Below are 20767 nucleotides of genomic sequence, written 5' to 3'. Positions count from 1 at the left end.
GTGTGCGTTTGAAATGCAAATATCAAATGCGGGAACAACAAATGCGGTGAGATTTTTAACAAGGAAAGCGAAGTCAAAGATTGGTTTGCTTTGCTAGGTTGGCGGTGATATGGATCATGATTGCTAAGTATCCTTGGCTACTTTGTGTTACCGCATTTGAAGCCCAGTTAGACGTGATTTGCACGTCAAACGTAAACAGCAATATAAAAGAATGAAACATCTGATGTCCACATGACTACGTGAAGCAACTCCTCATTTGAACTTCAGTGAATTAACTTTATGCGAATACTATTTACAATAAACAGCGTAGATTATATTGTTTCTTTAATTTAACATACAAACGAGTTAACTATCATTACCACTATCCGAAAAAAAAACATAACGCGCTATATTTAATTGTATTCGAAGTTTTCGCACGAGTGCTGCTGGATTTAATGACTTCCTCATTCGACACAGGTACACATGAATAGAACATAACGTATAAAGTAAGAGTTTCCAATCCATGTCTCTTTCAGCTTGCCAGAAATGTGTTATTATTCAATCATTAGTCTCTTTGAAGGTAAATGACCTCACAGAAGAAAAATAAATAAAAATTTTGATTTTCGCATGTCCTTGCTAAGTGCCGTCTTCTGCTCATGGTCAGACTATTTGGTATGATATTTGAAATCCGGTTTCAGTTGCTCCATTGGCCCCGAAGGTTGAATCACTGTTGAAGTTAAGAACGAATGGTCCTGGTGTAGTACCTACAAGAGACAATAAAACGGTCAATCCACATTTCAGTTATTCAGATCGTATAGTAACTTACTTTCCACTGATTTCTGATTCAAGCTCTGACCGCAGAATCGATTCGCCCGTATGGTTTGGTCCATCTGAGCAACACCTTCCGGTATGTGTAGGAAGTCTTCTGACCGTCCAGGGGTGGCGATGTTTGAATAGCACGAATTATCATATCCAGCGGCATCTCCGGCGGCAAGGTCAAACACGTCGGCATATAGTTTTAGTGTTGAACTGGTGCGTGTCCGTCGGAAGCAGATGGCATAGTTCATGTTTCCGATGTATGGACCGCCATTGTTGAAGTTGAAGGATTTGATGATGCCAGTTGGGGCAGTGTAGTACTGGAGGCAGCCCGTTGGAGCAAGCTCCCCTAGATCGTTGTGGAAGGTCTTGACCAATGACTCCGTTCGGATGGCTGTTTTCGAAGCGTACGCTGCTCCTACTGGACACTCTAGCTGCTGTACTCGTACGTTCCAGTAGGGCCCTACTTGTCCTGGAGTCCTTGAGCCAATGTTGAAGTTAATGGCCAATGTCATGTTTGCCAGTGTAGGAGAAAACGGCACATAAACTGCGAAAAGGCAAACACGGTGAGATTCGTTTAGCCGCAAATCCAATTTAGCACCGGACTCTCTGATCTAATAACTTACTGTGTTGTCCGCTGTTTTCACCGCACAAATTGAAATTTAAATTCGCAATCGAAAGTGTGTCGATCTGACAGGATGGGTACGGGTTGAACGACGGCGGTGCCAGATTGAACGAGTTGAAGTCCAGGCGAAGCTGTGGGTGTGAATATGAGAAAGGTCAATCAACCGGAGATTCGGAAAACCAGGACGACATTGCTCTAGGGTTCGTGAAGGGTAGGGGAGATGTGTGGTGTTGAATTTAAATTTGAAATATCATGTCGTCCCGTACCAAAGTTGGTCATCCAAATCGCATAGCAGCATCCGAGCAACGGCCGATTCACAGTCATTTAACCTTTTGTCTGTGCTAAGAAAAAGATACATTGTCTGTGCCTTGAGCTCATATTGACCCCAGAATCAAATCGTGATAACTTCGTGTAAGGTACCGTGGGGTAAGTGGATACAGAAAAATCAATAGTTAACTTCATTGTTATGTACAGCTAACGTGAATAATGTAACTCAAACTTTTTTCTGTGGATAACAAATGAGGGACTATTTTACTCCGAATCGTCATTTATTTCGATTTTATGTTTGTTATGTATTGAGCATGAGAGATTTAAACATTTGCGCCAAATGATCTGCTTGCCCCACCATGGTGGGGTAAGTGGATCACCTTTAAAAAAAATCTGTTCTCGAAACAAATGTAGTGTGATTATGTTTAATAAGAATGATATTACCCTTGTTCTTGTTATTAATGCTAGTAATGTAACATTTTAATACTTTAAAATTAAAAAGTATCTTTATTTAATCAAAACATAATAAAAAGTATGTATACATTGGTTCATACTAATTTGAACAAAACAAATCATTGTAACTAGAAAAAATTGAAGAAAACTCATCCATTCATACGCATAAGTTATACAGAAGTATTGTAGGATTAATCCTAACGATATTTTCGAAAAACACTTCTAGTTTAAAAATATTAGTTACATTTACTTTTGAATAACAAGCTGAAATCCTTCTATTTTATTTATGAATATATGTATATCATCTGTCTAGAACAATTTTTATGGTCAAATAAGGTACGATACTATGCTTTCGAGTGGAAAATTAATATATTTTGCTCTTTTACAACTCAGCTTAGATAAACCACGAAAAGTTTCATGTAAATTTTGAAATCATTATTCTTTTATATTTTTTTATACCAGAAAGGTTAAAAAAACTTGTAGGTGGATTAATTCAAATTTTCTATGGTCAATTTGACAAATTCAAGCATGGAATGGAAAAAAAATAAAGGAAAACAACATTTGCGGATATTGAAGCTTATTAAAATTCTCGTAAGCAGTCTGCCTATAAATGATAATTATTCTTGAATCACTAACCCCACCCCATTAAAAAGTAGGGGTAACTGTAATTTGTTCATAATATTTGTGTTTATTTATAAAAAATGACGTATTTTTCATTGTGATTCATTCAATTAGAACTTAAATGCTCACCATGTGTCGAAAAAAATAATAGAATTCTATTTTAGACAGAAATACAATTTTTGATTGATGAAAAACAATTTTCAAATTAATTACTTTTTGCAGCTAACAAGTTTGCTTGTGTTAGTGTACGTGTACTACAAGTTTTGCAATAGTTCCAGTGTGGGCGTAAGAATATAACCTGAAACGAATCAATGGTGCCAAAACATTCAACATATTCAAGTATTTATGCTTAATATTGACAAATGATCCACTTACCCCACTGATACACTTCCCCCACTGTACCTTAATTTAAATAAATTGGTTTATATATACCCCAAAACACAGACAAAGGGTTAAGGACCACTCCCCGGCTACTCTCCAACACCTACCTGACAGACGCGTAAATTAATGGCGCGAATGTTGTAGCTGCAGCTCGTGGCAGCGCCATTAGTTCCAATCTGAGCCGGCGAGATCAATGTGGTCGTTTTCAGTAGCGATGTTCCACCGCAGGCTAGTGTGGGTCCTGTTGGTGAACCGAGAATACGGAAAATGAGAAATTTTGCGGATCGATGATGTGATGGCTGGTGGCGGTATTAGGAGTGGGATTGCGTTGAACTGTCGCGTCGAGCAGGGTGGCTAGCTAGATGAACATCGTCCACTTCTACAACGGTGATTACCTTGCTAGAGAGGACTACCGTCGAGTGTCGTGATGGGTGCGTTTACTATGCGTTTCAGACAAGTGCAGTTTGACGAAGGAACGAACGGATTATTTCCTTTGGGGCAAGCTATCGACATCATGCATCCGGCATATCATCGTTTCAGAGGGAATGAAACAGAGGAATGCTCCTTGAAAACCGATGAAGTTTTAGGATTTTGAGTTGATAAACTATAATTGAGCCTTGCAGAACCTAAGGAAATCAGTGTCCACGTTGCTATTATCGCATTCGTATATCGTGTGGTACGATGATACTGCCCAGGAAAGTCAAGAAAATCTCCATTACGAAAAGTTCCTGGACCGACCGGGAATCGAACCCAGACACCTTCAGCATGGCTTTGCTTTGTAGCCGTGGACTCTAACCACTCGGCTAAGGAAGGCCCGATATTTATATTCCATATTCTTCAATATTCTGGAAAAATTGAGGTGAAGTCTTATTTCATCCTCACCTTATCTAGGATTCAGTGTATGTATAAAAAGTTGTGCAAATAGCCTACAATCATATGGATTACCTGGTCACGATTACAAATCACTCTGTTTCGCATGTAATTAAAATGGAAATGACTTAGTCTACGACCCAACAGTGACCATTGCTTTAAAAAATCTTTTGTCTTATCGCCAACAAAAACTGTTTTTTTTTTTTTTTTATTAGTATTATTCCAAACATTACATTCATTATTTCTTATATCTAGGTGTTCTGTGTTATTATACAACACTATCATCCTAATTTGGTAGAACAAATCTAAGATTTTATTAACCCACCGTCGGTCGCCCTAGTGTACTGAGTACACGCACATTGCGAAAACTCGAAAAACACGTTGAAAACCCCTTCTAATTGATCCGAGTGTTGGTCCTATTCCAAGATCTACTCTTCTTCTTGCTTGAAGGAAAGAAATTTTTCGAAAAAATCAACGAAAAGTATTCGAAAACTTCGTGTTTCTAACCTAAGTTTTTACGCGTGTACTCAGTACACCAGTGCGACCGCTCGTGTAACTTTTTTTTTACCGGGCCCGTCACACGAGCGGTCGCATCGTGTACTGAGTACACGCGGAGCATTTTGATTATAAATCTACAACTAGGCAAGATAGAATATTGATGTCTTCGGCAAATTTCTTCAGTTCAGCGATACCAATTGGACAGTGGACAAATGAAACTTTGAAAACATCCTCACCCTTCAGTGGCCATCGGAATGTGTCCCGGGGGAAACGGTGAAGTGGACATTTCGCTATGCAACATCTCGAACACAAATATTTCAGAATCTAGATTTTTTAGCAAGATGGTGTCTTCGGCAAAGTTGTTCAGTAGATCAAGGACTAACGTAAGATAGGCTGCTTTTTCGGAATTCTGTCACCAGTTGGCGCTAGTGAGCATGTAATTTTTCAAACACGGATATCTCAGGATCCTGATTACCTAGAAAGATCCGGTCTTCGACAAAGTTGTTTAGTAGGTCAAGGACTATCATATTATAGGCCATCTAACTTGAAATTCTGCTATCAGATGGCGCTAGTGAACATGCAATATTTCAATCACGAATATATCAGGATCCCGATTTTTTAGAAATATGGTGTTTTCGGCAAAGTTGTTCGATAGTTCATGGACTAATATGTGATGATCTATTTAATTTGGAATTCTTTCACCAGATGACGCTAGTGAGTATGACATTTTTTGAACACAGATAACTCAGGATCCCGATTACCTAGAAAGCTGACGTCTTCAACAAAAGTGTTGAGTAGGTGATATGCCATGTGATAGGCCACCCAACTTGAAATTCTACTACCAGATGGCGCTAGTGAGCATGCTGAATTTTGATCGGCGCAAGCTGTAAAGTATATGAAGGACTAAACATGTGATGTGCCGTTTGATTCGCAATTCTTCCACTACATGGTGTTATTGATTATTAGAGCGGTTCATAATTTAAAAAAGTTTGAAAATCCAATCTCGCATATGTTTGTTACTATAATTACCATAAAAATAATGTTCTGTGAAATTTTCAGTTTTCTAGGTGGTTATCAAAAGGTGGCCCAAAGACGATGTAGGCTTATATGCAAGTTACTATAGAGAAATTAAAAAAAAATGTTCCAAACACGTTAGTACTAGATTGTAAGTATACAAACTTATCATCACATAGTAAAAACTCATTCGTCAAACTATAATGAAGTAATTTGCTGAAGAGATAAATTCATTCCAACGGATAGGAGAAGAGATATTCATGAGTTTGTTTGCTTTTATTTAGCTTCATAAGGGATTATAGTCCTGCAATTGTTCCCAGAAAATCCCAAACAATTTAGTTCAAAAGGGATTTGTTTCTTCAGCAACATCCTTCATTAGAGTTTGAAGAATGAGTTTTTAGTATGGAATGATAAATTTGTACTTACATTACAGTACTAAGGTGTCTGGAACATTTCTCAAAATTTTTCCATAGTAATTTCCATATAAATCATCACCGAAAAAGCTAAAAAATTCACAGAACATTAGATTAGAAAGATGGCGTCTTTGATCAAGTTATTCTGTATATCACGGGCCAACGTGTAAGGGGTAAAATATACTCAAAATTCTTCCGCATTCAATTTTACAATGGAGTGGGATGCTAGATGTACTTCCATCAGGCTACGCTAGAGGTCCTAATTATTTTTTTTCTCGATTTTCGATTCTCGATTTTCAGATTCTCGAGTTCCTGATTATTCTTCAAAGGTATTCAGTTAGTAAAGTGCTGACATGCTGTGGGCAATTATATTTGGAATTATGCAACCCGGCGAAAGCGAGTTTTTTATTTTCTGAATATCTTATGATTCTGATCATTTGGGTTATCAGTGCACGTTTTGTCAAATGTTAAAATATTTCGCCACCAGTGGAAAACGAAAACACAAAATAAACGAAAGATATAAGGTTCATTATCGTTCAAACTCTAGATTCAAATTGATCAATCTTATTTTTATATTTGGCCTATTAATCGAACTTCTGATGAATACATTGATTATGTTGCGTGAAAAGACTTCGTAAAACGCAAAGCATTTCTCCTCACATAAGACGCACTATATCTACGCGATATACAGGTGAATGATGATCCATACGAAACATTTCGCCAAGAACCCAAGAGCTGAGAATTCGGTAATTTCAAATATCGAATCTCGGAACATAATCTACCGAGATGTCGGATAACCGAATTTTTCACAACATAATAAAACTGTTCGATTTTGGTAAGATTCGTTTTCTACACCATGCCAAAGTGTTTCACAAATTTGTAATGATATAGCATCAATTATGAACAAAGTATATAGAAAATCAATGTTGAAGGATGATTTTCTGTTTTCTTGTTCAGATAGTATGAGTGTTGACTATAATGATAAACCCAGAGAATATGATTATACTAGAGAAGCGCTGAGAGCATTTTGAATTTATTTATAATCAACACAGGCAATAACTATAGATCGTTGCACGCCTGACATAACCTCAAAACTCTATATAAAACATATGTCAGCAATTCCAGCAGTGAACGCCAATTCCATATAAAAAAATCGAAACAATTCCAGCAGTACATTTCAAAGAGCAGGACAGTCAATTGAGCGTGATGAGAGAGGGACAGGGAAGGGGAATTATTCGTGACGTCACCATGCACTCTTCTATCACATTCGAGGTGATTCTGTGGAAAAACCCTACTTTCTTGATAATCTTGAACTTCAAGTAGTGTGAAGTGAATGAAAGCCGAATTTAGTACTGTATCATTTAATTCCACTAGAGTGTGTATCCTTTGACAGATACGCGTATTTCGATCTCCATTGTAAGCCCGTCTTCAGTATCGTATACTAGACTCGACGAAGACTCAACTCGTAAAGTGATTCTATAAAAAAAACTATGTTAAAAGTATAATAGGAGGAATAGGAGGACGAATTTTATAAAAAAGAAAGGAAAATAAATATAATTCCTAAATGTGTTTCCTAACCTGTTTATCCAAGATTTCTTATGGTGTTTGTATTGCTGTGTGCGTTTGGGGTCCTTCGAATTTAAGCTTCTGTCTAATGAACAACTTTGCCGAATATGTAATATTTGTTAGTAATGAGAATATCTGAGAATCTGCAAACTGACGCCTGAGAAGATAACTCAGGCAGTATGGGGTTGCCGCACCAATGACAACCCACTAAAACCAGCCAATGCTCTGTACTTGAGCAAATCTTGTTGAATTGCTCAAGTGGTGTACAGTGCATCGACATTACCCTTGGCCTCAGACCCTTATCTCCCCGCACCCACCCTACGGTATTTCGGTATGGTACTGCTATCCTGAGATTGCCGCGATCAATATACATCATACTCACTAGTGCCATCTGGTGGTAGCATTTCTAGTTGGGTGGTCTATCACATGCTAGACCATGACGTACTCAATACTTTTGCCGAAGACGTCAACTTTCTAGGTAATCGGGATCCTGAGATATCTGTGTTCAAAAAATGTCATACTCACTAGCGCCATCTGGCGAAAGAATTCCGAAAAGATCATCACATATTAGTCCATGAACTATCGAACAACTTTGCCGAAAACACCATATTTCTAAAAAATCGGGATCGTGAGATATTCGTGATTGAAATATTGCATGCTCACTAGCGCCATCTGATGGCAGAATTTCAAGTTAGATGGCCTATAATATGATAGTCTTTGACCTACTAAACAACTTTGTCGAAGACCGGATCTTTCTAGGTAATCAGGATCCTGAGATATCCGTGTTTTAAAAATTACATGCTCACTAGCGCCAACTGGTGCCAGAATTCCGAAACAAGCAGCCTATCACATGTAAGTCCTTGACCTACTGAACAACTTTGCCGAAGACACCATTTTGCTAAAAAATCCAGATCCTGAGATATTTGTGTTCGAGATGTTGCATTGCGAAATGTCCACTTCATCGGTTCCCCCGGGGAACAATCCGATGGCCACTGGAAGGATAGGATGTTTTCAAAGTTTCATTTGTCCACTGACCAATTGGTACCGTTGGACTGAAGATATTTGCCGAAGACATCAATACTCTATCTTTCGTAGCTTTAGATTGACAATCAAAATTGCTCCGCGTGTACTCAGTACACGATGCGACCGCTGGTGTAACTTTTTTTTAAGCGACTGACGGAAGGTTAACATTTTGTTAACAATATATTACGTTTCATTTGCCGTTGCAGTTCAGATTTTTTACAGGTGAGTTGATTTCACCTGCTTATAAGAGAAAAAAAACGCTTTGAATATACTTAACCTAACTTAACCTAAACATATAACGCATTAATCGTGGCAATAGAAGATTGTAACGATTTTTGCCTGAAATTATTGATTATTTTATTTGACATTTGTTCCAATGTTTCAACATTGGATATTCTATGTAACTCATTGCTACTATACCAGGGAGGAAGCCTCAGAATCATTTTCAACATTTTATTTTGAATTCTTTGCAGAGCTTTCTTCCTGGTATTACAACAGCTAGTCCATATTGGTACAGCATACAACATGGCTGGCCTGAAAATTTGTTTGAATATCAAAAGCTTGTTCTTAAGCAAAGTTTTGATTTTCTATTAATAAGGGGATAGAGACATTTTACATATTTGTCACATTTGGCTTGAATGCCCTCAATGTGATTTTTGAAAGTTAAATTCTTATCTAGCATGAGCCCTAGATACTTAACTTCATCTGACCAATTTATTGGAACCCCTCTCATCGTGACAACATGTTTACTTGAAGGTTTCAAATAAAGAGCTTTTGGTTTATGTGGGAATATAATTAGTTGATTTTTGGAAGTATTAGGAGAAATCTTCCATTTTTGCAAGTATGAAGAAAAAATATCCAAACTTTTTTGCAATCGACTATAAATGACACGCAGGCTACGTCCTTTGGCGGAGAGGCCTGTGTCATCCGCAAACAAAGATTTTTGACATCCCTGAGGTAACTGCCAAAATGCTGCCTTGGGGAACACCAGCTCTTACAGGAAGTCTTTCAGATCTGGAGTTCTGATAATTAACCTGAAGTGTACGATTTGACAGATAACTTTGAATTATTCTAACAATGTTTGTTGGAAAATTAAAGTTTTTTAATTTTACAATCAAACCTTCATGCCAAACACTGTCGAATGCTTTTTCTATGTCTAGAAGAGAAACGAGATCATATTATTGATCAATCGACTGGATTCCAAGAAGTCAGCAGGACCGGATGGCATACCAGTATCATTCATCAAACATCACCATAGTTTCTTCGCATCGCTACTGATGGAAACTTTCAATGAAATTATCGTCAGCGGTGAATTTCCCGACTGTCTCAAGATTGCGCGGGTCATACCTGTATTCAAGTCCGGAGATCCAAAAGACATGAACAACTATCGTCCAATTTCTACATTGTCGATCATTGATAAGTTACTAGAAAAATTACTTGTCTCCAGAATACTAGAGTTTTCAACAAAACAACATATGGCCAGCAATATGGTTTTCGACAAGGATCCAGCACACTCACTGCGTGTCATGAACTGGTAGACGAAATATATGACGCTTTAGACAACAAGCAGATAGTTGGAGCTTTGTTCATCGACTTAAAAAAGGCCTTTGACACGGTTGACCATGACCTGCTGCTACGAAAGTTGGAGTCATATGGAATAAGAGGGATTGCCAAAGATCTGCTAAAAAGCTACCTTACTGATCGCCATCAGTATGTATCAATAGGAGAACATAAAAGCCAGCTTCGCCTCGTGACTACTGGAGTCCCACAAGGAAGTAATTTGGGGCCCATATTATTTCTTTTGTTTGTCAACGACGTCGCCAGATTGAACCTCCATGGAAAACTCCGTCTTTTCGCTGACGATACCGCAGTCTTTTACCGCGGTACGAATTGCGATACTATCCTTAACCAAATCAAAATGGATCTTGAAGTGCTATTAGAGTATTTTGGGGAGAACGTGCTGTCTCTTAATCTCAATAAAACCAAATACATGCTGATTCACACTCCACGAAGAAAAATTCCTGCACACGGCCCGATTTCTATCGGTGGTCATAATCTGGATAAGGTGTATCAGCACGAGTTTTTGGGCCTCACTATTGATTCTGTAATGAGCTGGGCAGCACACATCAACAAATTGAAATCAAAAGTTAGCTCTCTCTGTGGAATACTACGGAAGATATCCAGCTTTATGCCTCAAACCTGTCTTAAGCAGATTTATTTTGCTTTGGTTCACTCACGACTGCAATACGTAACAGCTGTATGGGGTTCTGCCAGCAAATCTCATCTACGCGAACTTCAAGTTTTACAAAACCGCTGTCTTAAAATAGTGCTACGCAAACCTTTGCTGTATCCCACCGTCAATCTATATTCGAATAGAAATGACTCACTGTTACCAATAAAAGCCTTATACGAATATCAAGTATTGGTACAGATGCAAAAAATCGTCAAGGGAACTTCGACGCACCACAATACGGTCCTCCATATGAGTCAACAAAGTCGCTCATCACGGCAGGCCAACCATATTTTTTTATTTCGACCCAATTCGGAATTTGGGAAGAAAAAAATCACCTATTTTGGTAGTAAACTCTACAATGCCCTACCAGAAAACTGTAAGAGCTTCCAGAATATGTTTCACTTCAAACGTTTTGTACGCAATGCACTAAAGCAGAAAGTTGAGCAATTTGTATTGTAATATGCATTTTTTCTAATGCCACTTCCGTATCTGTTCTTTGTCATTCCCCGCCACCACCACCCTTCGCCACCATCCACCGCCAGCCACCAATCACCACCACCCACTGCTAGCCACCCGCCGCCAGCCACCCGCCGCCAGCCACCCGCCGCCATCGCCACCATTCATCACTTCACCCATCGCTTGCCACCAACTTCAGTAAAGATCAATGCTCATAAATATTTATAATGTGAATTGAAAGTTTGTGAAAATTCTAAACTATAGCGCTTCCTTCAAAGAGTGACGCTCATTGGAAGTGCAGTTATCGCTCAATCGTTGAATTATACTTATTTTTTTTGAAAAGATGAGAAGGTTTTATGCCTATGGGAGAAGTGGCTTAAAGTAGCTACACTCTCACGGGCTTTTCCCTTCTCCAAGAGAAAAAAGAGCAGTAAATAAATAAATAAATAAAAAAAAAAAAAAGAGAAGGACCAGTAGAATAGCCTTCAGATTTGTTGGAACGGATCAAATTTGTTACACGTAAAAGTTGATGAATGATCGAATGTCCATGGCGGAATCCGAACTGTTCATTGGCAAAAATTGAATTATCGATGTGGGCCATCATTCTGTTCAAAATAATCTTTTCAAAAAGTTTACTGATGGAGGAAAGCAAACTGATTGGACGATAGCTAAAAGCTTCTGCAGGATTTTTGTCTGGTTTTAAAATTGGAACAACCTTAGCATTTTTCCATTTGTCAGGAAAATATGCTAATTGAAAACATTTGTTAAATATATCAACTAAAAATGATAAGCTACTTTCTGGAAGTTTCTTGATGAGGATGTAGAAAATTCCATCATCGCCAGGAGCTTTCATATTTTTGAATTTTCTAATAATAGTTCTCATTTCTTTCAAATCAGTCTCCCAGGCATTTTCGAAAACGTTCTCTTGATTGAGAATATTTTCGAACTCCTGAGTAACTTGATTTTCAATTGGACTAGTAAGTCCTAAATTGAAATTGTGCGCACTTTTAAACTGCATAGCAAGTTTTTGAGCTTTTTCGCAATTAGTTAGCAATAATTTGTTTTCCTCTTTCAATGCCGGTATTGGCTTCTGAGGTTTTTTCAAGATTTTAGATAATTTCCAAAAGGGCTTAGAGCCAGGGTTCAATTGAGAAATTTTATTTTCAAAGATTTTGTTTCTTAATTGTAAAAAAGGTTTTTTGATTTCTTTCTGCAAATCCTGCCATATAATTTTCATAGCAGGATCGCGAGTGCGTTGAAATTGTCTTCTCCTCACGTTTTTAAGACGGATCAAGAGTTTAAGATCATCGTCTATAATCACGGATTCAAATTTTACTTCACATTTTGGAATTGCAATGCTCCTGGCTTCAACAATGGAATTTGTTAAAGTTTCAAGAGCATTGTCAATATCAAGTTTAGTTTCTAAGGAAATGTTAACATGAAGATTAGAGTCAACATACGTTTCATATAAATTCCAGTCGGCTCGTAAATAATTGAAAGTGGAGCTGATAGGATTGAGAATCGCTTCATGGGATATTTGAAATGTAACAGGGACATGATCAGAATCAAAATCAGCATGAGTAACTAATTGGCTACAAAGATGACTAGAGTCGGTTCAGACCAAGTCAATCGTAGATGGATTTCTAGAAGAGGAAAAACATGTAGCGCTATCAGGGTATTGAATTGAGAAATATTCTGAAGAGCACTCATCAAATAAAAATCTGCCGTTGGAATTACTTTGAGAATTATTCCATTACCGATGTTTGGCATTAAAATCACCAATGACAAAAAAATTTGACTTCTTTTTTTTTTTTTTTTTTTCATTTTAAGGCACTCCGTGCTCGTGGCCACTACTGTGCCGAAATAAGTTTTATCTGTATCTTCCTTACCGATACAGTTCTATTTTTAGCTAATCTATATTAACATCTGCTTTCACTCTCTTCCGCTCTTTTGCTTTCACACCGAGCAGGTAGGAGAGTGCTCTGCTGTTGGTCCAATCGATTTCCATAAGCCATAGTCAATTGCTCTTGCGGTGGTTCGTTTTGCCGTGTTCCTGAGTCGTTTGAGGCTAGCTGCCTGCGAAGTGGGTCAGTTTGTCTCAGTCACCATCTGACACTGACGGAGGATGGATGTGTTCCCCTAAGCACGGTCCTCCGTGCGGCGTCTTCTGGTGGCTGGACGGGTTATTTTTTTGGAGGGGCTGGGAATTAAAAAATTTGACTTATTGCGAGTCAATTTTCGCAAGTCAGTTTGGAGCATATTAACTTGCTGTCCAGAGCATTGAAAAGGCAAATAGGCAGCTATGAAAGTATATTTACCAAACTGTGTTTCAATAGAAACACCTAAAGTTTTAAAAACTTTAGTTTCAAATGACGCCTATGAATCATGATTGCAACTCCCCCACATGCCCCATCAAGTCGATCATTACGATAAACAAAAAAGTGAGGATCTTTTTTGAGTTTGGATCCAGGTTTTAAATAAGTTTCGGTAATAACTGCTATAAGCACGTTATTAGCTGTAAGAAAATTAAACAGCTCCATTCAGAGAACGAGCATTCCAATTTAAAATATTTAAATTATTATTTGGATCCATTAGAAAAACGTAATCCAATAACAATTTGATTTGTAAATTTTACACCAACTTGGACTGCTTGAGTCATAGTGGTGACTTTGAACATTGCATCAATCATTAGATTCAATTGTTCAGTTAGAAAATTAAAATCAGAGGCAGACATATCATCTGATGATTTCCCATTGGAATTTTCGGTAGACGAAGAAGCGGGGTAAGAGTTACCTGTGGCGGTAGGGTTTTTTCCATTTGATTTGAAACAAGTAGAATGGGTACTCATGGAACGAATAGGGGAAGAGTTCAAATTACCTGCTACGATATCGGCAAAGGATTTACCGTGGGTAGATATATTCGAAATTGAAAGATTCGAAATTGAAAGATTCAACGACTCTTTTGCGTGAAGGGCATTCCCAAAAGTTAGCTTTGTGAGGGCCCTTGCAATAGGCGCATTCAAACTTTCTGGTATCTTCTTTCACAGGACAGTCGTCCTTAGCGTGAGAAGAACCTCCGCAAATCATGCATTTAGCATCCATGCGACAATTTTTTGTACTATGACCCCACTTTTGGCACCGACGGTACTGAGTGGGGTTCTGGTAATTTCCTCCAGGTTTCTGGAAATGTTCCCATTGCACACGGCCATCGAACATAAGTTTTGCTTTTTCTAAAGCTTTAATATTATTTAGTTCTTTTTTGTTAAAGTGAACTAAATAATATTCTTGAGAAAGCCCTTTCCGAACAATGCCAGATTGGGTTCTCTTTTTCATTATGATTACTTGGACTGGGGAAAATCCAAGTAAATCATTTATTCCATTTTTGATCTCTTCAGGTGACTTATAGTCACTTGAGAGACCTTTCAAGACAACTTTGAACAAACGTTCAGTTTTGTCGTCATAAGTAAAAAATTTGTGCTTCTTCTCTTCAAGATGTCTGAGAAGAAGTTAACGATCTTTAATAGTTTCCGGCAAAACGCGACAGTCTCCTTTCTTTGCGATTTGGAAAGAAACCTTGATTCCCCTAATGGAGTTCAAGATCTCCCGCCTAAATCCCCCAAATTCGGAACAACTGACAACGATAGGCGGCACTCTTTGCTTCCTTACTTGAATCAAAGAGCCTGGGCTAGAGGCTGCTTCGATTTGGTGTTCGGAAAATTTGTCTAGAGCATCGAACTGATTGCTCATTTCAATACAATTATTCATTTCACCCTTGGAAGAAAGTTCGCATTCCGGGGAAGCGTCCTTTCTTCCATTCTTGCCACGTGTAGTGACAGTTTTTAAAACCCACTTTTTTGGAAGGAAGTAGTGAATTCAGAGATTCACCCTTCCTTTTGTTAGTTGTTGATACCATGTTTAATTAATAAACGAGAAAGACGTGACCTTCGAGAGGTTTTTTCCCTAGACGGTGTCCAAGAAGGATTACCACCGCTAGCTTTCGCCAACGGGTCCATCGAAAAATCGAAGGCACGGGTCCAAACAAGGATCGTAAAGGGATCAATAGTAGAAAAAATAGTACTGAAAAGTACTGTTTAAGTAGCACTGAAAAGTACCGTTTTAAATTTTAGCACTGAAAAGTACTGTTTGTGTAGCACTGAAAAGTACTGTTTTATTGCTTTAGGTAGTTTTTAAGAAAAGTTCCAAGAGCAGAGAGAATTCGTGTACGCACAGCACGAAGGTACGATGCGCACTGAACAAAAACTGTTGAAACATCCCATCGTGCAGGGCTGAGGTATTCTTCTTATTTTTTTTTTTTTGGTGTTACGTCCCTACTGACACAGAGCATGATTTTCAGCTTCTGATCACTTCCACAGTTAGGCCGGAACAAATTCGAATTTTTACTTTTGTCTCCCCCCCCCCCTTCAAAATTTTCAAAAAGTCAGAAAATAAATAAAATATCTTATTTTAAGTGTGGGTTTACATTATTCTTCGTGTTTTTAGCTAGCTTTGAAATTCGTCTTTACTGTATTATATGAGATAACAGGTGATATTGGATTACAAGTCCTCAATTTGTTTGTTTTACTGTAACAGTGTGGCCTATGAAAATAGATTTTTTTATGATTTTCGTGAATTCTTCTTGGCATTATGTCCCTACTGGGGCAGAGCCTGCTTCTCAGCTTAGTGTCCTCATGAACACTTTCACAGTTATTAACTGAAGCTTTCTTTGCCAAAGTTGCCATTTTCGCATTCGTATATCATGTGGCAGGTACGATAACATTTAATGCCCAGGGAAGTCAAAATTTAAAAAGTAAATTCAATCTCCCATATCTTTTTTACAATCCTTACCATAAAAATAGAGTTCAGTGAAAATTTCAGCTTTCTAGGTGGCCCAAAGACGATGTTGGTTTATATGGAAATTACTATGGAGAAATGTTAAAAAATGTTCCAAGCACGTTAGTACTGGAATGTAAGTAAAAATTTATCATCCCATAGTAAAAATTCTTTTTTTTTAAACCATAATAAAGAAGTTAGTCGAAGAGAGCAATTCAATCCGACCGATAGGAGAAAAGATAGTCATGAGTTTGTTTGCTATTATTTAGCTTCACAGCCCAGCAAACATCTACAAAAATCCCAAACAAAATTTTTAAAATTGGAATCGCCCTAATGTTACATACATGTTGGACCAAATCAATACAATCTAAATATGATTTCTTGTTGCCTATAAGTGCAACATTTTCGCAGTCTTCTTGAAATTGTTAATAGCTAGAGTACAATTTGAAAGCCGTTTTATGAAAAATGTTTTACGATCGATGTTACGAACAATAAAAAAATGTCGTGTTTATTATTCAAACATTTTGATTTGACGGAAATTTGTAGCAAAACATTCTTTTTCACCATATGAGAATAAAAAATGATGAATTTCCCTGAATTTCCATTTTATTATTTTTTGTCCCCCCTCTCGACACATTTTGATGGTAGTCCATTGACCACGTGGTCATTTATGGGGAAACGTGGGGAGGTCTGGCCAATGACAAGGGTACGAAAAAAATTTGAAATTTGTGTATGGGCAAAATGCCATGAGGGGGGAGAAAGGGGTCCGGAAATCCGAAAAAAATGACCACGTGGTTTATGGATAGCCCTTTGCTAATATATTATGTTTGCAATTGTATATTGAGTTGGCGAGGATGACCCTCAGCTTGATCTTGCTGTTCGGCTGTCTTGGTAGTGTCATTTAATGTGATGGATTTTACTAAGGTGGCGCAGATCATTGATGCGTGCCACTAGTTCTCTCTTTCACTCTCCCGCTGTTCTTATGCAGCGCAAATAGTGACGTCACTATTTGCGCTTCATAAGAACAATGGGAGAATGAAAGAGAGAACTAGTGGCACGCATCAATGATCTGCGCCACCTTGGAAAAATCCATCACATTGAGTGTCATTCTCAAAACACACTACGCCGTTCCCATAGGGGACGTTTGCCACAAGGAAGGACATTTCAAGTAATACTGTTTCATATGGTATTCCCTCTTCAACAGCTAATCCAATTCCTCTCGCCGTTCCCTTACGGTACGTATCCATCTAGTATTCATTGCTTTCTTCTCCATGCTCTCTCTTACTTCGAGCAAAATAGACCGATATCCCGATAAACAAATTCAAAATATATGTGTTTTTTCAAACATCTGGTATGGAGTGATTCGTAGAGGAATTTGTAAAGCAATCCCTTAATTATATTGAGATATTCCTGGAATAGTTTTTGAACCAAAAATTGAGAGTGGATAAATTTTTAAATGTTTATTTATAGAAAATCCAATTAGAATGGTAATGTAGTTGTTTTTTTTTTCGGAATTCTTTTGACTCCTTAAAGTTGTAATTGAGATTATCTAATTCTTGGAAAATCAATGCTCGTAAAGCGTAAGTACGTTCAAATCGTGCTACTATAATTCTAGAGTATATTATCGAACTCAAGCCTGTATAGTTACCAAACTGAAAACGAAGTCTGAATCAGTGAAGTAAACTCATGTAGAAGTATATAAAAAATAAATAAGTCACGAGATTCTGATCTATCACCCCGAATGCAATGACCCTGAATTCCATAACCCCGAATTTACAATTACTTTGCATTAGAATACCCAGATCTAGTGATTCAGAGTAATGGTACATTTGGGGAAACGGAATACGGGGTCATGGCATTCGGGGTAATGAGGTAGAACTAATTTAGAACGATTCCTCATTTTTATCAAGTTTGAAAAACATTTTACTTCCGAATGGTGTGGTTTCAGAACTTGAATATGTTTTAAAAAATCGATGTATCGTTCTGAATCAAATTCCGAAGAATCTACTTTGTATGGGAAACATTTCACACAAAAAAACTTATAACAATATTTGCCGGTCAAAAATTGCCACTTTGGTTGTCGTTTTATCAAATATGTTCCATAGTTATAAATGAAAATTTAGAAAGCTAAACTGCTTTAGACGTCTTGCTGATAGCTAGGTGAGTGAAAATAATAATTTGACTTTTCCAGTCAAGATTTTTATAAGCTGTAAAAATTAGAAAGCATCTGGAATAATAATCATGAATAGACCACATATTTCAATTTAATTGAAATGATCCAAATTGCGAAAACGAAATCATTGTCCACCATTTGAAAGTAAGATATGTTTGAGAGTTGATTACACTGAAGAATAATGTTAACAATGAGAATGATAAATTTAATATACCACCAACATATATCATTTTTTAGACGGTTTTGTTAGAACACAATGAACTAGCTTAGTGCTATAAATCTCGTTAATAAAGATAAAAAAATGTTGGGTTTTCTTTGAATGAATTATGTAATAATCCTTTCAATCAAAGATAATTTAAACATGTAAGAAAAGGTGACAATCAAATCAGCCTTTTAAGATTCAGCAGATATGCAAAATCAGTAGGACTGTCGTTGTTAAGATAGTCAATGTCACTCCATTCCATTGGTCCTCTCTGTGATTGTATCCCTTTTTTCAACTTCCCTGTCATTTATCAAATGTCATTTTATCAAATTGATTGGTTATTTTTTTTTTTTTTTTCAATTGTCATAGCGCCATGGAAAGTTGTTTTGTGTTCAATATCTTTTAACAGTATCCTAAATGCGATCGTTGTATGACACAATCTTCTGATTAGATACAATGGTTATCTTCCACTTTGATTACCCATCTTGGATACACACTGGCACATGCATGTTTGGAAACGTCAAAATCAACTGTCTGTCGCCAACTACACATCTTCTACCCACCAGCTTCTCACAGTCAGACACACCCATCCTTACAATGTGACATGCTCCATCAGCAGCCTTTATCACTTTCTGATAATCTCTCAGAGTTCTAGCCATCACGAGACGCGTTCTTCTTCCTGCTGCACGGCAACACCCAAGAACATCTTCCACCGGATCAAACATCATTATGTACCTGTGAACTGGCCGACAGCCTGGTTGAACAGTTGAACACACACCGCCAAGGTTACGATTGATTTCAAGATTGACATTTTGCCCTCCGATCAATGACCACACGCGCACGTATCAACGACTCTACTGCGAGACACTACTCTTAAAGACGGCCCCCTTTTTGTATTCCGTTTATCTTCCTTCTCCGGAGAAGTGATCTGGATAGCTCGAAAGATTCTTCCGCCGCCGACCGAAAGAATACTGAACCTCTTCGATGGCACCTTGAGGTTCTTATATATTGAAAACCATCGGTTCTTCCTTATCTTGGTTTGTTGCGAAGACCACAGATCGTATCATGAATGGAAGCGAATGATTTTGAAACGTAGACACGAGGACTTTCCCAACCGAAGAGAATTTCTCACGTCGGGGGTTGAAAACCATGCATTCAATTCTTTTACTTTGCTACAAAATAGGCTTATCAGCCCAAGCGGTTCACAGACACCGGTGAGAGAAGTAACATGGTTTGTCCATATATTTCAAACATGAATCGGAAACAGTTCGATAGAGAAATTTTGAAAGTTTCCAGTCTGACCGTGGCATAGTTTGGTAGATTTTTCAATATTTGTCACTAGTTTAGTCTGTTGACTTAGCTAATTGAAAACTGAACGATATTTGTGAATTTATTTATCTTCCTTTTTTTGCAAATATTGGTGATTTGCGCTATTGAGAGCACAACACTGAAACTGTAGATGACATCATTTGGATCAATGCGTACTTGTGGTAGGTTTTGCTGATGTTGCGATACCTTTCAATCTCTCGGTGTACTGATAAATATGTGCAATAACATTTGTGATACATGACATGGTTGAAACAATGACGTAGCAAGCATATCTCACCCATGACAGAAGAAAACCATTGTTGTTTGTCGTAAGATAACCGGATGTTGCCTACCTCATCAGCTGTTGTCCTAACATTTTTTTTCCAAGTCGTAGATGATGCCATCGTCTGGACAGATAATCAGCACGATATCGGTTCTGGTGTTGTCGATGCAGTCGCGTGTGTTGTGTCAGATGTTAAGGCCAAGTAATTCCAAATGTTAACATTTTTACGTCCTGTGGGTGGGAAATGCAATCACAAGTTGATGAAACCTCTCTTGTTCATTATTCTCATTCTTGTGAATGGTGATGAGAGTTCTGTTTAGGTATTGTAAATATTAACCTGTCACAAGTGAATTATTTGGTGGTAAGTAAATATGAATCTCAACATCAGATCTCTCTAAATGTGGATTAATCTGTTTTATTATATGTACTGTGCTTGACAGTAACTTGATTAATTATGGACACCTCTGAATGATTGATTCTCTATGTACCTTGATAATTTCAATGTATCCTAACACCAGATCTGGAAGTCTTGTAGAGCTCCATCTTCGTCGGTTTTTTTTTCGATACTTGTTCAAGTTGCCCCGAACCCTCCCCAAACAATCCCAGATCTTCGTCACTTCATGTATCCAGCGTATTTGCAGTATTTTTCAAACATCTACTTTGTCGCCTGTTGATTGTTTAGATTTTTCCCTACGATATTCGCTGTGAAGGATTAACCCACTGAAGTATACCGTATGTTATTCTCTTTTGTTTAAAC

The 20767-nt window shown here is 37.7% G+C and overlaps 1 protein-coding gene across 1 annotated transcript; it reads right to left on the bottom strand.

Annotated features, from left to right (window-relative positions):
- Positions 1 to 291: 291 nt before the first annotated feature.
- On the bottom strand, positions 292 to 19408 carry LOC5573697. The gene is made up of 5 exons (XM_001660966.2): positions 19155 to 19408; positions 3250 to 3383; positions 1422 to 1551; positions 806 to 1342; positions 292 to 743 (listed from the first exon to the last, which is right to left on the bottom strand). Exons 1-5 carry the CDS (start codon positions 19228 to 19230, stop codon positions 640 to 642), a joined length of 981 nt encoding a protein of 326 aa, XP_001661016.1. The 5' UTR covers positions 19231 to 19408; the 3' UTR covers positions 292 to 639.
- Between the last annotated feature and the right edge of the window lie 1359 nt (positions 19409 to 20767).

This window comes from Aedes aegypti, chromosome 2, assembly GCF_002204515.2.
Source record: "Aedes aegypti strain LVP_AGWG chromosome 2, AaegL5.0 Primary Assembly, whole genome shotgun sequence".
NCBI classification, from domain to species: Eukaryota; Metazoa; Arthropoda; class Insecta; order Diptera; family Culicidae; genus Aedes; species Aedes aegypti.
Note: the sequence above shows the minus strand (reverse complement) of the source record. Positions and strands in the feature narration are given on the sequence as shown.

Bases quoted from the DNA above. Each gene is read 5' to 3' on its own strand.
- LOC5573697 (XM_001660966.2), bottom strand. From the start codon at position 19,230: ATGTCAATCTTGAAATCAATCGTAACCTTGGCGGTGTGTGTTCAACTG. The intron at 3,384-19,154 runs GTACATAATGAT...GTTCACCAACAG, and splicing joins GGCTGTCGGCCAGTTCACAG to GACCCACACTAGCCTGCGGT. The intron at 1,343-1,421 runs GTAAGTTATTAG...GCCTTTTCGCAG, and splicing joins TGAAAACAGCGGACAACACA to TTTATGTGCCGTTTTCTCCT.